Raw genomic sequence first — 17,312 nt, 5'->3', positions numbered from 1 at the left:
ATAATCACTGGCAGGTAGAATAAGGAGAAATGAGAAAGAATCCGTATTCTGACCAGAATGATTGTTACACGCGACTAGAACTAAACAAAAGACTCAGATAAAGATAGCATCCTGTTGGGGCAGATGGGTAACAGTATGGGGCCTTTTATGTCTTTGCCACTAGTCCAAATCCAGCCAGATTGGGTAAGTAGGGAGGAAAATATATTCCTGAACAGTGTGCAACTTTTAGCATGCATTTTGATTCAGCCCTGTTTCAACCCTTTTTTGTTCGCCGCTTTGCAAACATTTGCATGAGCAGTTTTGGTTTGCAGGAACATTCGGAGAGGAACTTGTCTGGTGCAGACGTACCTGGTCTCCCAAGATTACATGTTTATGTTGGTAGTGCTCATCAGGCCAACATGTCTTGTCTTTCTGAGCTTGGGAGGGCCAGGAGAGAAAGTAGCTGATTTAAAACAAAACCACATGCTCACCAGGAGCAGCAGCCAGGGAGAGCAGGCCAATAAGACCTTACTCCAGCAGAAATATTGCTTCTCTGGAGACAATATTACAGCCCCAGACCAAGGGGCATGCAGCATTGGACAGACACTGAGGAAGGAACAGGGTAAGACCTTCTGGGCCCATCTCTATGCATGGTACAGGCACAGAATAGTTGCCAAAGGGAGGCCCATCAGCTTCACTGCTAAGCAGCGTCAGTCAGGAGGGGAACAGGCCAGAACCACAACTACAGTACCACAGCAGTGGTGAACTCTTCAAAGCCCATGCTGCCTTTGAGCAGCAGATATTTTTACATCTGAGATACCCATACTTCTCCAGAACGTAATGGCCTGTCTTTTGGAAAAGCAGAAAAGGTTTAAAATGTCAATTCCATTGCCTGTTTATCTGCTGCTACCTAATGTGCTCTCATTGTGAAAGCCATGCATAAAGCTAGATTTGAATTTAGTACCAGACCTTTCTGGACATGCCCAGTGAGAGTCCTGTCCTGCTGAAATTACATTTTGATGGTTTGAACAGGATTGTTTTGGTGTGCTGTTTGCTCACTGCTTCTGTATTTGATACTGTATCTAAAAATCTCACTTGGGAAAAATAAAAAGAATTGAGAAGTTGTGACCTAACGCTCAGTGCTCTGCCCCTGCAGGCGGGAGCCGACAGGTTCAATTCTTTTCTTCTTCAGTCATCAGGGGTTAATTATAGAAGCAATATGCTAAAAATAAGGAGGCTGGGGCTTGAGGATAAAGTGTTAAAAGGTATGAAGGGGAGGTCCTCAGGAGATGACAAGTAATCAGAAGTGCTTCATGGAAAACAAAGTAAGAATACAGTGCTAGAGCCAGTGTTTGTTTATGATAGAAGTCCTGTGAGGGACAAAACAAAGGCCTGGGAACTTTCCCACCCAGTTTAACACAGAAAGTGCCATGGTATAACAAGGTTCCCCGGGCACAGAGTGAAAGGGAATTTCAGGGAGAATGTTTATTCCACTTGTGGCTTCTTTCCATTGTTAATTAAAATGTGTTGTAGCCTGAGAGGAATTCAGCAGGCAATGTGACTGGCTAAGGAAGATCTGACCTGGGAGGATATTTGACTCCAACTTTATCTCAGCAAATAATGGACTCTCACTGGAATAGCTGAAACTCTGAGGAAGGAAGAGACATTAGTGGGAATTTCCCCTAGATAACAGATGTTGGTTTATAGAAATCCTGTTCTGGCATGTTGTCTAAATATTATATGTAATAAATACAGAAAGTGGGAGGATTTACGGAGCTGAGCTTGGAAACCATGGTCCTTCCAAGAATCTTTTCGTGTAACTTTCCTTTATGCTCTAGACAACATGCACAGATTCAGAGACATTAAGAAATGGAAAAGACCTAATTAGGTCATGCCATGCCCCTGGCATATTTCCTAATTTTCTGTCCAGTCTAGTTTTATAAGGTGCAAGTGACAGGGTCTTTATCTCTTCCTTTGTAAGAATATTTTGTGATAGTAGAATAATTACCAACCCCGCCTCTGCTGTTTGTGATAAAAGATCAGCTGAGTCTGGCTGGCAGTCCTGTCCACATTTAGCTGTCTGCAGGCTCCAGTACCTGCTTTTGGCTGGCCAGGAAACAGCATTACTAACTTGACCTCTCAGGTGGAGGAAAGGTAATCGGAAGTAGATAATTATACTGTAGGTAGGAAAGGAAGAAAATAACTAAGAGGAAGTAACAACAGCAATTTTGCTTTTATTTTAAGGGATCCTGGAATGCCACCATATAGAATAAATAGGATTCAAAAAGTACTGACAGATCTAGCCATGTAGAATTCTCTATTTCACACATTCTTCTGATCACACAGGAGCTGCTTGTTGCTGTGACGTGACATGGAGGCATGAAACCTGAGACAGAGAATCCTACAAGATGATATCTTCAGAAAAAGAATTATGAATAACTTTTGTTTTTAATTTCTTTATTGGTGAAAAACATAAAACCACACAAAGTCAGCATGGAGAAAAAAAAACTTTCCTTAGCTAAGTTTTTATTAGAATCTCCACTGTACATTTCTCCATATATATAAAAGCCTTACCAAATATCACACTTAATAATGAGATGCTCCAGTAATTATTATAGTGTCCTTGCAGAAATGAAAGAGCCTTAAAATGCATTAGTCCTACATTTTGTCTCCTGCTGTCAAAGTTTATATATAAAGAGCTTCTGATCAGAAGGGACACGGGGCTGTATCCTCTGCTGGTATAAGAGAGATATGTTGATTCACACCAGCTGAGGATCTGGTTTGCTATATTAATAAGGTTTAAGATAATTGTTTACCAACAACAAAGGGCCAGATGTTCAGTCCTGACTGAGGCAAAGTTCCCATTCTCTCCTATGTGTGGTTTGCCTGAGTAAGGATTACAGTACTGATCCCCAATGGTTTTGCATGAGTAAGGATTGCAGGGTTGGGCCCCAAATAGTTAACTATGTAGAGCAACCTATATTTTCATATCCAGAGTGTGTATCGAGTGGGCTCACTTTAAATGTCTTCTCTGGCTTTAAAGCTTTCAGAGATTGTCCTTATTTTTAAAATGAAGAAAACTGATGAAACCACGAATCTCTCAGGAACTTGAAGGCATTTTTTGAATGCACCTACTGTGCTACTGTTGAGTTTTCAGCTCAGCAGTTCAGAGTCCTACAGTGCTTGTGGACATCTCCTATTGTGGGTCTACTGGAGCAGGAAGGAAGCGCCTGGGTTCAGTTCCTGGTGTTCTGTAAAGCCTCTATAAGCGTTTTGTTATACTCTGCAATCTGCTTACTCACATTCTTCATTACTGGCTGGTAGTCACTCTCTTGACTTTTTGTCGCTATGACTGATTAAGAGTTAAGGACAGTAAATGGCAAGAAAAATACTAACCTAATTAGAGATCATAAGGGAATTATACTACTAGAAGTCTCCTCCTCAAGGCTTGCAGCTAATGGAAAAGCCCTAATTGTATCTAAAGAACTACACCACTTTAACAGGTTAGCCATTGTACCACACTAAGGGCTTGTCTATGAGGTATGTTGGCCCACACCAGAGAGAGGAGTATAAATTCTAGTGCCCACTAGCGTATTGAGCATTAAGGGTACATTACACAGTGAGCAGCAGCCTCTAGGCTCTAGTGTTTCAAACAGTACTTCATTAATGCGCACTAGGGAATTTTCAGTGTATGACAGCAGGGTCCACACAAGCCACTTAGGGTGCATCTACACAGTAAGAGGCAGCAAGTCTCAGAGGCCAGGCCACAGACTTGGGCTTGTGCTATGGTGCTAAAAACAGCTGTGTAGATATTGCAGTTCAGGCTCTGAAGCCCATCTCCCTCCATCCTGGACATCTACATAGCTTTTTGGGCACTGTTTAGACAAGTCTGAAATGTGCTGGAAAAGTTACTGACGTATCTTTTTGTTCTCTATATGTATTGCTTCTGCAGGTCCACGCTGGGAGACTGTACTCACTGCCACATTGCAAATGAATCTGTTTCAAAGCAGTTAGCTGTTTGGGAGAGTGTGCATGTCCCTGCGTTCCAGCATTCTAGAACCAAGGATATAAAAGCCCCTATGCTGACAACTGTTCCTTCTCTTTCTCCTAGGCCAAGCAGATGTGAAACTCAACCCCTCTATCTTTTGGGATCTGTGCTTGGACAGTTGGTATATTGTCTGACTTAGAAGTAGTTTCTAGTGTAAGGTTATAGTTAGAGGTTTGGGTGTTTGTTTTTAATTTTTGTGTTTAGACTTTTCCTGATAGTTAGCTTCTTTCTTCCACGGCAGATGGTTAAAGATGTCAGGGTCTAAGATTTCTTGTCTTGACAAAATATCCCTGTGGAGGAAAGGATCCCAAACCCAATCATGTAATGCCAGGAGGCTCTTCTGGATCTTAGCCAGGACCAGCGGTAGGGGTTTGAACGCCCTAGGCGGACGGCAATTTCGCCGCTCCGCGTGCTGGTCCCGCGGCTCCAGTGGAGCTGCTGCAGTCGTGCCTGTGGGCGGTCCACCGGAGCCACGCGAGCAGCCGAGCGTCCGCAGGCATGACTGCGGCAGCTCCACTGGAACCGCGGACCAGCAGACCCTCCACAGGCACCACTGCGGCAGCTTCACCAGAGCCGCCTGCCGCCCCATCCACCAAAATGCCGCCCACCAAAAATTCTGGCGCCCTAGGCGATTGCCTAGCCCGCCTAAATGGTAGCGCCGGCCCTGATCTTAGCCAAATGACCAGTCATGTGGTGCTGGGAGGCTGTTCTGGGTCTAAGTGCATCAGCAGAAGTTCTCTCACCTGTCAGTACAGGAGCTCATAAGATCCTTTGCCCAGGAGCAGAGCAAGCACTCCTCTATGAGTTTGGGGGTTTCTTAGTTATACCTGATTCTACTCCAAAGAATAAGAGGAAGCACAGGGGCAAACAAAAATAGTACCCATTGCCACGTGGTAGGGTATGGAATCTCACAGTGGGCATCTGCAGAGGTAATAGATCTTGTATATGAAGGAGAATCAGACTTTATTTGAAACTAACCCTTCATTGATTGTATTCAACCACAGAAAGCAAGCACATGGTTCACTGAGGTATATTTTACTGCATGTCAGGTTTTAAAAAAATAATTGAGTTTAATGGTAATCACAATTTTTCTCTGCACAATCATCTGAAACTGATAGCAAGGACATTTAAAAAAATGAAATACAACAATCGGTTTGTGGAATTCATTGCCCCCTAGTATAATTGTGCTCAAGGAGGAGGATTTAAATAAAAGGACTAGATACTTAGCTGACTAAAGAGAACTCTTACAATAGATAGGATAAAAAATTTTTTTAAATGGAATATAAACTTTCATGCAATGGGGCATAAGACAACTACAAAGGACTGGTCTACTCTACAAAGTTAGGTTGACTTAAATTAACTATGTTGTTCAGGACTGTGAAAAATGTCATGCCTTGTGCAATGTAATTAAGCCTGCCTAAGTGTAGACACCACTAGGTCGACAGAAGAATTCTTTGTGGAGCTACCTACCACCTCTCAGAGAGGTGAATTTACTACAACAATGGAAAACCCCCTTCCATCGCTGTAGTATTAAGTGTCTACAGTACAGTGCTACAGCAGTACAGCCTCAGCTGTAGCATTTCTAGTATAGATATGTCCTAACTGACATGGGTTAGGGGGAATTTCTCCTGTGGGCAGGTTATTACATAACTGTCCATTACAGGTTTTCTTGTACTTTCTTCTGAAACATCTAGTATTATCCACCATCTGAAACAGGACAATGGACTAGACCACTGGTATGATCAGGTATTGAAGTTTCTCGGTACCTACAATATTTTGAGCTGTAATGGTGTAACAGTGATCTCACTGTATCTCTAATTCTTCAGTGGTACTGTTTTTAAGTCATTTTGTAAGAAGGGAGTTTACTTTAGTAACTTTTTAGTCCCTGGATAATAAAATTAATATACGATTATGCATTATTCACATCTCTGTAATAACTAGGGACAGTAGTGCAAGTTAAGGACAAAATGTTAGCTCTCATTTAGAATGGCTATGCTTTTGTTAGTTTAAAAACCCATTTTCAACTATTTTATGGCAGTCCTTTGCAATGAATGTTCTTTGAAAGTGTCATTACCACTAGCTTTTGCAAAGTTTTATCTCAGTATGTGTGGGTCTAATTCTGCTATCACATAAGCAACTCTCATTGCATTTAATGAGAAAAAAGACCTGAAAGCAGTATTTGGCCCTTTGTGGGTTTTGTTTGCTGTATTTTACAAACTGTAAAATGTCACACATAGTTATGGAGCTATGTACATTTAAAAAAATCATTGCCTTTGCTGGAAAGCTAAGTATAAGAATCGGCTGGCGTAAGAATAATCACTGAAGAAAACCAATGGGTGATAAACCCAAGAGCAAGGCAGAAAGCATATGCCATGCACAGCTGGTCTTTTAGTGATCAAATAAAAATACTGGAAGCTTGGAATACTATGAGGAGTCATTTAATGCTGGAGGTTGCCTAATGAGTTTCAGGTTTCATTGTATATAAAAGTCTACTCAAACAAACAAACAAACATTTGCAAGACCCATTTCCCCCCTTCTTCACCCTGCTGTAAAACTGTCCTGATTGACTTTGCTTTTGGGACGAAAAGGATCTCAGTCAATTACTATACTGTATTAATTGTCAGCATTTTTTAAAAGAAGGATACATTCTTTCATCACAAAGTTATTTTGCTCATGGTGCTGCCACTTCCTTTCCAAATTTGTAAGCTGAAAACACAAAAAGAAACTGTTAAGAACAGCCACAAATGAAAACAGACGAACAACCATTTATACGAAAAAAGCCTCTCAACTTGTCTTATGGATACCTCACATTCTATCAAAACTGGTAAGACCATGGTTACAACACAAGAAAACGAGAAGATGAATAATTGGGAAGGATTTTTTAAATATCTCATAATATATATGTATGTAAATGTAGCCCTCACATAGCTACAGCTCTGCTGTTTGCACAAAAATGAAAATACTGAATATAACTGGTATGGAACATGAAAAACTAGATGATTATTTGAGATTTCTGTCATTTCTGAACAATCATAACAGCATCACAGAAAAGATGAACACTGGAGCAAGATATGAATTCTTATCTTTTCATATCACTGAAAGATGATCTGTTTGCAAAATCACCACTGATACAATATATCCTGACACTGTCTTGGACCCAAAAGCAGTACAGAAAAAACTTCCTTATTTCCATAGCTGAATTTCCTGTCTGATGCCAGAAGCTGTGATAAGAGCAGAGCTGTAGTGAAAAGATTGTAAGAATGCAGGTTATATGTTGGCACTTCTTCAATTCGTTCAGCATCAACAGGAAGCTAATGTGGATATTATATTATATTCCTCACAATACAATGTTATAATATTATTGTTTTTCTGATGCTACTATTCAAGCTTTTTTATTTCAAGGTATGTAAACCCTTTTAAAGGTATTTTTTAAAAATAGAGGTTGAAAATCATCATTCTAAAACCAAATTTTAAAGGAACCCCACCAATATGTTTGAGGATGAAAAGCAGTTCTTAAGCTGAATGATTGAGAATAGATGCTGTGTTACAGCTTTCCCTACCTAGTACCAAAATGATCTTTATAATGAAAAATCTGTCCATATACTACATCCTTTTTATCCCTAGTTCAAAGCAAACATGAATTCTGCTGTTTGTGTAAGTTATAAAACAAGATATTTGTGATCAATTACATACTACATCCACTATGGGTGTTGCTAAATGCAATATACCTAGTAAAGACAACTGAATTTGAAATATTGTATATAATATAATATAGACTGAAGAAAATGATCAGCACTTTTTTATACAGCTTCTTGTATAATGCACTCTACATAGTAAAATACTTTTAAGGCCACTGTTTTCAATCTTATCAAGGGTAAGCTCTCAAGTCATATAAAGCCTGGTCTACATTTCTGTATGATTGATATATAAAAAAGATGTACGCTGTACATCAATAGCTATGCAGACTGGCAAAATGGCTAATCAGTTGTCTTGGGATTTTACTTTCCTTCAAGCTAAAGTTCTTTTTAGAATATGATAATTACGCTGAAGGAGAAATTCTTATTTATGGAAGAGAACATAAGCATTCTTAACTATAATGCTGAAGCAGAAGAGTTGCAGCTAATCAAAGTGAAGGGATGCTGTACAGTTACTGAGGGCTGCACATTTTTATTCCAGTTAAACAGCTGTCTGAACCCTGACTGGCTGTTAGTGGGCAAATTACATAATCAATATGGATAAGATCTTACTCAACAGCTCCCAGGCGTAGTCCTATTAAAGTGGCTCAGTTTGAATACTGCCCAGTGCTCTGACTAGCTGGCAGACACTAGACAGAGTTTGTAGATTTGCATAATCACTGAATGGTTATTTCTACTTTATATATTCAGCCCTCTCTATTCTGATTAGTTCATGTATTCAGAATGTAAATTGTTTCCCAACAATAAAGATGACGCCTCAGCTTCTTACTCTCTAAAGTTGAAGTAGAAAAAAATCCAAAATTTACATGACAGTGAAAAAATAAAAACAAAAACCCCAAAATACAATAAGACTGTGGCTGGAAGAGAAATTAGTTCCCATCCTCTCTCTCTCTCTCTCTCTCTTTCTCTTAATGCCAATCTGTTTTCCTCCTTCCTCCCATCTCTACAGTCAGTAAAGCTCTTGTTGTGAAAATGATAGTAATCTATTTGTATGTAGTATGGATATTGGAAGACTCCCAGTTGGTGGAGAGTTTAAAAGCCTCTTCCCTCCTGATTCACTGTTGAAACACAGTGTAAATAAAAATGTATATGTAAGTTATTGTGGGGGAAAGAAGCCTTGCTGGTCTGTAGGAAGGGGAACAAAAAGCAAAAAGAGAAAGAAAAGTGTTAGGGGAGGAGGGGAAGGAAGGGTTTATAAACTGCATTTAGAAGCAAAAAATTGCCTTTTGCCAGTTTGGTTTCTGTAGTTTCTCCACTTTCATTTAAAAAACAATGTTTCATAAAATATTCTGAATGGTTATGCTGATGATTGTTTAAAAGGTCCTTCTGAACATAGTAATAATCTTATTCCATTCTCCTCAACATTTGAGCTCATTCAGTCTAGGATACAGATATTAAATGGGAATGACCCTCAAGTGATAATGTTATGCGTGTGTTCATTAGGTTTTAAGTCAGAAGGCAAATCTCTACTAGATAGCTACAGATACAATACTGCATGAAATAGAAAAATCACAGGACTTTAAGTAAACTAACATTGTATGTCTCTATTCTTCAGATTCCTCTAAAAAGGCAGGTCAAGCCAAATAATACAAGAACACACTCCAAAAAGAAAGTATCAGAGGGGTAGCCATGTTAGTCTGGATCTGTAAAAAGCAATGTCTGATGAAGTGGGTATTCACCCACGAAAGCTTATGCTCCACTACGTCTGTTAGTCTATAAGGTGCCACAGGACTCTTTGTTGCTTTTTCCAAAAAGAAAAAGATGGGAAAATTTAAGAAATGCAAACTATTTTAATGCACCAGCCTTTTGTGTTTAAAATCCTGGGTTCAAATTTGGTTTTAATAACAATATTTTTAATCCCAAAGTCTTTACTCGGGCAAGACTATAATCTGAGTAAGAATCATAGGATTTGACCCAATATTTGTGCCAAATAAAAATTTCTCTTTGGAATGCACGTGGAGAGGAATCTAGATCATTCTGCCATATCTGTGTTGGCTCTACAATGCTAACGGAAGAAAAAAGTAATAACAAATTGTGAGTCTGACTACAGGTGAGGAGAACATCTGTTGAGTAAAGAGGTGCTTTTTTTTTTTTTTTTTAAACATAGTGATGTTTCTGATTATCAGCACATTTTAAATGTTGCCAACACACAAAACGTAGAAAACATGTTCTCTGCCCCAAGAGCTTACATTCTAATTAGGCAGCCCACACAGATACAAAAATACATAAATGCAAAAGATGACCGGATGACGGTCTAGTCTGTCCAAAGTACAGTTGTTTTATAGGATGAAGTACATGCTTCTTTCTCTGGTGGTTTATCAGTGAAAGACTGCACAGGAGTAGTTGGTCATCAGAGGGATTTTACTAAAGAAAGGCATAAACTAGTGGAGTTTCAATTCAGGTCCAAACACAAGCTACATATTCATTACAAAATCAAAATTAATCCTTCCTGGAGTCTATTTTTATTAGCTAAAAGATACTACTTAAAACTGAGCCTTTGCCTTCTCTCTAGACTTGAATGCTCCTAGGATACTTGGTCTCAGAATCAGCGTGTCCCATGATGTCTGATGGGGTTCATCCTTGATACTGCTAAACCATTATAATGTTTATCCTAGGATCCTAAAAACATTTTCTAAGTGTGATTTAGTGTTTTTGCCTTTGGAGTGCAATAAACTGTTCCAAAAGGTTGGTATTTTCTATAAGTTCAATAGGGGACAATATCCCTTATAAGAACTTTTATCTCTCCTCTCCAAATTGCTCAGTATTTTATAGGCTGGAGAAAACATATTGCCATGGCCTCTTTGCACCTGCCAGTCAGCCCTGAGAAAAGCCAAGCCTAATCCTGAGCTCCTGCAGCAGCACCAGCAAGGCTGGAGAAGAAAAATGAGGACTTTGAACAAAACTAAAATGAGTATTTAACAACGGACTTGCACATTTTTGACACAAGATTGGTCTCAACAAGCTTGAAATTGTTGGCTTTCAATACATTGATTGGGGAAGGGGGGTTGTTAACATTCTGAACAAACAAGGCATGGAATTCCAATACACAGCTCTGAAAACTTACTCCAGAGTCTATGCATTCCTCTAAAAAAGCCTAACTGATTCATTCAAATATAGTTCCATGCATTTGAGAAACACAAGACCTGGAATGAAACAACTGAAGAGACACTATTTTGAACTATACCTGGGAATGTGTCTCATTTTCCTCAAGTTGTGTCTTTAGTGTTTCATACTCTGCGTTCAGTTGTGCCATTATTTTCTTGAAGGCATCTCTACGTTTTACCAACCTTTCTTTCTCCTCATGGAGTTTCTAGAGGAAGAAATGCAAAATAGATCAAACTGGCCTTAAGGTACTGCCAATTAAACCTGCCAATTCCTTTGAATCTAAGAATTTCTAATATACTCGTCACCACAGTGATTTCTTACTCTCCTACAGGAATTCATTCAAATTTACTATGGACTGGTGGTCCCAACTGTTCGATTGTTTTCAATTTAACTTTCCAGGAGCTACTTTCTTTTTTCACCCCTTAAACAAGAAGGTATACAGAAAGAATTCAGAACTTGTTCTACAAATATCACAAAAACTACACCAATACTTAGCATGAGAAGTTGCATTTAATACTTGTGAACAAGATGTAGCCGATAAAATGCATACTTGGTGATGTGAAATGAGGCACAGATGTCCACAGTCTCTTTCATATTAATTCTAGAAACGAGGTCATGACAGCATGCAATTATACTGGACAAAGCACTGAAGCTCAGGAGACCTGGGCTCTATTCTTGATTCTGCCAATGGCCTGTTAAGTGAGTTTGGACTAGTCACTTCAACTCTCTGTGCCACAGTTTCCCCATTTGTAAATTGGGGATAATGACACTAACCTCCTTGGTAAAGCAATTTGAGATGTATGGATGAAAAGAGCTACATAAGAGCTAGATGTTATTATTGTTATTACTATGTCAAATATAACGGAGGTGAATTTGGAGCAATTTGCTTCAAGCCTTCAAACGAATTACTTCCCAAGATTGTTTTGAAAACAAAGATATAAACCAGACTCTGTCTGAACATAGCATGACAAATATCAGTCTCAGAATATTAATGGCTGAGCTCCGAACACAGGCAATGTTGTTGTTATTTGTATTGTATTGAGCCTCAGGCATGACCTAGGGTCCCATTGTGCTAGGTGCTGTACAAACACGGAACAGAAAGGTGTTGTCTGCCCAAAGAACGTACAATGTAAGTATTATATGGAGATATACCTATCTCATAGAACTGGAAGGGACCTTGAAAGGTCATCAAGTCCAGTCCCCTGCCTTCACAGCAGGACCAAGTACTGTCCCTATCTAGGTAGTGCTACCAGCTACTGCTGTTATTACCTTTTTCCTCTCTTCTCCTGATGCTTTCAGAGCTGGCAAATTATTGTACATCTCCAAGTCCTTTGTCATTTGTTCAATTTTTTCTTTGAGAGAAGCCTGTTCATCGACCATCTTATCCTCCAACAATTCCATTTTCTGAAGGTCCATTCGCAGTCTCTGACTATCTGGAACACAGGGAACAAATGTTATAAGCAACAGTAACTTTTCTTCATGATAGTATTAGCCAATGCACAAAGATTTAACTCCCAATTTTTCACTACACAGTGCACCAGCCAAATCCTGCTTGCCTTAGTCACATTGACACCAATGGGACTATTCATGAGAATAAAGTAAGCAGGATTTGGCCCAACGTACAGTGCCATTTCTCAAAAGATATTAAACAATTATTACAGATACTGAAGACTAATGAGTCTAAGTCTAAGGAAATGCACTGGTGTTCTGAGATACTACAGGGTGGTAATTCCATTCTGTTTTTGTTAATATTTACTTCCTTGTCAATTTCAGGTTTTACTGTACCACCACATTAGTACAAAATGTTGGTTGCAAACCATACAAGTGCCTATCTGTTTATTTTTAAACTGTTTCCATTCAATTTTTTAATTATATAAATATTTCTGTTTTCATTTTTGAAAGAGTCTTGTTTTTATACTACTAAATTTAGGATCAAATTTGCCCTGGACACTGGCTTTATACATGAGGAACCATTCCAAAACTTAGAATAATAAGAACTGGTATATGTCACAACTGAACAGGTCATAATGCACTGGAATACTGTGTTCAATTCTGATCACCACACCTCAAAAAGGATAAAACAGAATTAGAGGGGATTCAAATATGGTTAATCAGAAGAATCAAAGCCATGGATAAAGTCTTAAATGAAGAGAGATGTAAGGGACTGTTTACTTTACAGATGAGATGAATAAGAGAGGACATGACAAGGGTATGCAAAATAATGAATGGTGTAGAGAAGGTAGATGGGGAACTTGCTTAATCACATACTTAGCACTAAATGATGATAAAAAAACCTTTAAAATGTGAACTGCTTACAATAATTAGATGAAAATATCTGTAGACGTAGTTTTGCATTTTCTCAAAATTGAAATGCATAGGTAAGATTTTTGCTTTAATTAAAAATAAAACAAGACCAACTAAAATTCATTTTTGGTGGATAAAAGTAATCAAAAAATCCTAAAAATGTTAGAAAAAGATTCCTGTAATGCAATATCAGTACGCTGATAATGCTGGAGTAGACAGCTAAGGAATATTCCTATCCAAGCACACTTTCTAGAGAAAAAGGAAGAAGCTGTTTGGAGAAGGTAAAGTTTATGCTCATTATTTTTATATAAATAAATAAATAAAAACTAAAAACTTCTCTAGGGGAAAAGACAGGAAGAGGATGCAGCCCAGTTCCTTCTGATATGCCATTAAGTTGCAGAGTTTAGCAGGCAGTGTGTACACAGTAGCAAAGTCTGAGACCAAACTGCTTTGACCCAGGAAAATGTTTCTGGGAAACGATGCCATCAGCACATTTGTTTACTCTCTGTAGTTTCCTTTTTTGTTTTTTTTTTAAAAAAGGACTCTGCTGATGGCCTTTTATATCTTTGAGGTGGCAAGAAAATCTGGAAATCCATATTTTAACACCAATAGAAGAATTTTGCAGATTACTGTACTATAATTCAAGGTTTGGGAGGTACTCCAACTGGGGGGGTGGGGAATTGTACAATCATTATACTTTAGAAGAGTCCCTATTATGTTTATTAGGGAACCTTTATTGTGGTTCCCAGTTCCAGGAATTTTCTTTATAAATAGTTTAAATTATTTGATTAAATTGTAGACTCTAAACTTTTTCAAGAAAGAAACTGTTTTCATACAATGTCCCTATAACATCTAGCACCATTGGGGTGTTACTGGAATGTAAAATAAAAATAATAAATATGCTTAGTTAAAATGCTCATAAGAAAAATATATTTCATATCTTGCCCTATAGTGCAAGGGTTAATTTTTCAAAATAGACACTATGTTGTGACTGTAAAATATGTATTTGCAAATAAATTTGTTACAAAATTTCCAGAGGCACATGGAAAACAGGCAATTAACATCATATTTTGTGCACAGCAATTACTTCTTTGCAGATACATATTTTGCAGTCACAACACAGAAGCCTATTTTGAAAGTTGGTAGCAAGTACAGGCTGTGGTAGTCACCAAACATAATGATTTATTATTGCAGCTTCCTTTCAGTAATCAAACAAGGAAAACCTTGATCAAACAGTAATGATACTGGCAAAGGTTTAGATTATGACAACAACAACACTATAACCAGCAGAAATAAAGAATTAAACAGAAATCACTATCACTAAACCACAAGAAAAAAAAATCTCTGCTTTTCGAAAATATAGGCGTGATTCCCAAACTTTTACTCACATATCTAACGTTAGTGCAGTCTTAACTTTATACATATGAGTGGTCCCACTGACGTCAACAGGAATATTTTTGTGTTTTAAGTTACGAATGTGCATGCTTGCAGAATCAGGTCCTGAAAATTTGATCTAGATGATTTACAAGGCAAGGTTGGGTCATCCACATTATAGCTGCCAGGAATCCTCTTTGGGATATGTCTACGCAGCAGCTAGAGCAGGAATTGGCAACCTTTGGCCCGTGGCCCACCTGGATAAGCCCCCTGGTGGGCCAGGCTGGTTTGTTTACCTGCCGCATCTGCAGGTTCAGCCGATTTGCCGCTCCAGGCCACGAGTCCATGGGGCTGCTTCATTGCTGTGTAGACTTTTGTGCTTGGGCTGCAGCCCTGGCTCTAAGACCCTTGCAGGGTCTGAAGGTCCCAGAGCTCAGGTTCCAGCCCAAGCATGAAGTCTACACAGCAATGAAACATCTCCATGAGCCTGAGTTGGCTAGCAAAGGCCAGCAGCAGGTTTTTCTTTGCTGCATAGACATACCCTTAGAAAAGCACTAACAAAACGTAAGTATAAGCAACATTATGGGGTCCATTTTCATGGTTATTTCACTGCATGGCTCTCTACTACTTTCTATTACATGTTATTTTAAAATTTATGAAGAGCCTAGAGTTTGAGTCAGTTGCTAATAAATCAAAATAAATAAATAAAGCAAAGTCCTACTAATGCAATGGGAAGTGCTATACACAGTATTAAAATGCACTCTTAATATGTCCTAAATCAAGTAAACAAGAAAATCAGTTATTGCTAATAGTCAGAGAAATAGTCTTCTAATGATGAATTATAAATCATTTGTGTAAGCACTAACAGGAATTATATAAAGGCACCAAAAGAAGATACATCCCTCAGTGTTTGCATTGCCTCACACCCTAGCTCAGAGGAGGGCAAACTTTTTGGCCTGAGAGCCATGAGGGGTTCAGGATGTGGGCTCTGGCCCGGTGCCGCTTACCTGGAGCAGCTCCAGGGTGGCAGCGGTGTGCACCAGGGCCAGGGCAGGCTCCTTGCCTGCCCTAGCCCTGTGCTGATCTGGCACCACATCCCTGCTGCCCCTGGGAGATGGGGGGCAGAGGGCTCCATGTACTACCCTCTCCTGCGGGTACCTCCTCCGAAATGTCCATTGGCCGTGGTTCCCCGCTCCCGACCAATGGGAGCTGCAGGGGGAGGTATCAGCAGGCGGGGGCAGCGGCATGGAGCTCTCTGTCCCTCCTCCCCCAGGGGCTGCAGGAACATGATGCTGGCCACTTCCAGCAGCGACGTGGGGCCCATGGCGGCACAGAGGTGACAATCCCACGGGCCAGATCCAAAGCTCACACTTGCCCCAGCTACAGTGTTTTAGCATACATGGTATCCAGCATCACCAACCCTGTATTCTATGACTCTCATGTTATTTTATTTTTAAAAAGGAAGGAATTTGCAAATTCATACATTATATGCCTCACCTGTACTCAAATTTTTAGCAGTGCTCTGTGATTTTTGCATTTCATTTGATTTGAAAGTGAGGTCCTCCTGCATGATCTTCAGCTCTTGATTAGTAACAGAGGAGATTTGTTTCATACGATTGACATTCTGTTCATTTACAGAAATAAGAACAGTAAATTAGAACATTTGATATCTTTGCAGCTATGAGTGTTCACCGGAAAGCAAGAAAAACGCTCTGCTAGTACATCACTTATGACTTAACTCTTTTACAACACTCTTGGACAAAATATTTTTAAATAGTTTGAGACCATTTAAATATAATAATTTTCTATTTCAGGTCTGCCAACCTGAACTGTGTTCCTTTTATAACTGATGTATTGACATACCACTGAGGATGAAATAGGGATGTTTAAATGACATTGCTTTAGATACTTCACCTGTGGTAGAGTCATTGTACTATAAAGTAAAGCCCTACTTCATTTGTGATATTGCAGAAATCGTGGATCATGCAGTATTAGGCTTCCCCCACAATTTTGATTTCAATTAGCTTACTTTGTGCAGTCCACAGTTTTACGTACATTCTGAGTATGCAATTAGTACCACACTAACATTCAATGCCTGTAAAATGTAAAAGGCTAAAATAACTTGACTCGATTTCTACAGCAGTTGTGTTAGGACTTTTAGTCTTCTGAATTTTATATTGTACCGGTCACTTTTTTTTAAGGGAATGTAATACAGTTGCAGCAAAATATCTGGCTATCAAAAAAAATTAGCAGGCATAACATAATATTGTTCCAGCAAATTTTTCTTAAACAAATAGCTTTACTTTGCTTTTCCAAATAATGGCTATTAATAAAGGTCAATTATTACTTTTCTGCTATTTTCCAGTCACAATTATTTGAAGATCATCCTGTGATTCAAGTAGGGTCTTAACAAGGAAAATTTCATTCCCCTGTGTCATGGGACTTGCAGCACTGCAACACTTAAGCAACCTTCCTAGTAAAATAATTTGAAGTTATGGGACATCATGCTGAAGAACAGTATCAAGGAGCTGGTAAATCACTATTTATTCAAAATAATACTGGGCTAAAAGATGCCTATGACAATCCTCTACAAATAGGCCAAAGGAATCAAAATCAAAGAAATGGAAGAGTTATTTTGGGGAGAATTGGAAAAAAAAATAGTATGATATTGATAATGGGAAAATTCTAGCTGGACACCAGGAGCATATATAATTTAGAAACTATACAGAAGGGAACTCCAGAAATACTTTTAATAGGTTAGGTAGACGAAATTTCCTAAAAATAACATAAATTAGAATATGGAAAAT

General features: G+C 38.8%; 1 protein-coding gene across 2 annotated transcripts in view; it reads right to left on the bottom strand.

Annotated features, from left to right (window-relative positions):
• Window positions 1–2,309: 2,309 nt before the first annotated feature.
• The window catches only part of IFT74 (intraflagellar transport 74), a 57,999-nt gene continuing 42,996 nt past the window's right edge, over window positions 2,310–17,312 (bottom strand). Inside the window, exons 15-19 of one of the 2 annotated variants that reach the window (XM_032783901.2) lie at window positions 16,003–16,129; window positions 12,097–12,260; window positions 10,907–11,032; window positions 6,673–6,733; window positions 2,310–3,331 (exon numbers count right to left, since the gene is read on the bottom strand). In XM_032783901.2, coding sequence (XP_032639792.1) covers window positions 3,216–3,331; window positions 6,673–6,733; window positions 10,907–11,032; window positions 12,097–12,260; window positions 16,003–16,129 — 594 coding nt within the window. In that variant the 3' untranslated portion in view covers window positions 2,310–3,215. The other variant, XM_032783902.2, reaches the window with a different exon arrangement.

This window comes from Chelonoidis abingdonii, chromosome 6, assembly GCF_003597395.2.
Source record: "Chelonoidis abingdonii isolate Lonesome George chromosome 6, CheloAbing_2.0, whole genome shotgun sequence".
NCBI classification, from domain to species: domain Eukaryota; kingdom Metazoa; phylum Chordata; order Testudines; family Testudinidae; genus Chelonoidis; species Chelonoidis abingdonii.
The sequence above is the reverse complement of the archived record's forward strand: the minus strand, read 5'-3'. Positions and strand labels throughout refer to the sequence as shown.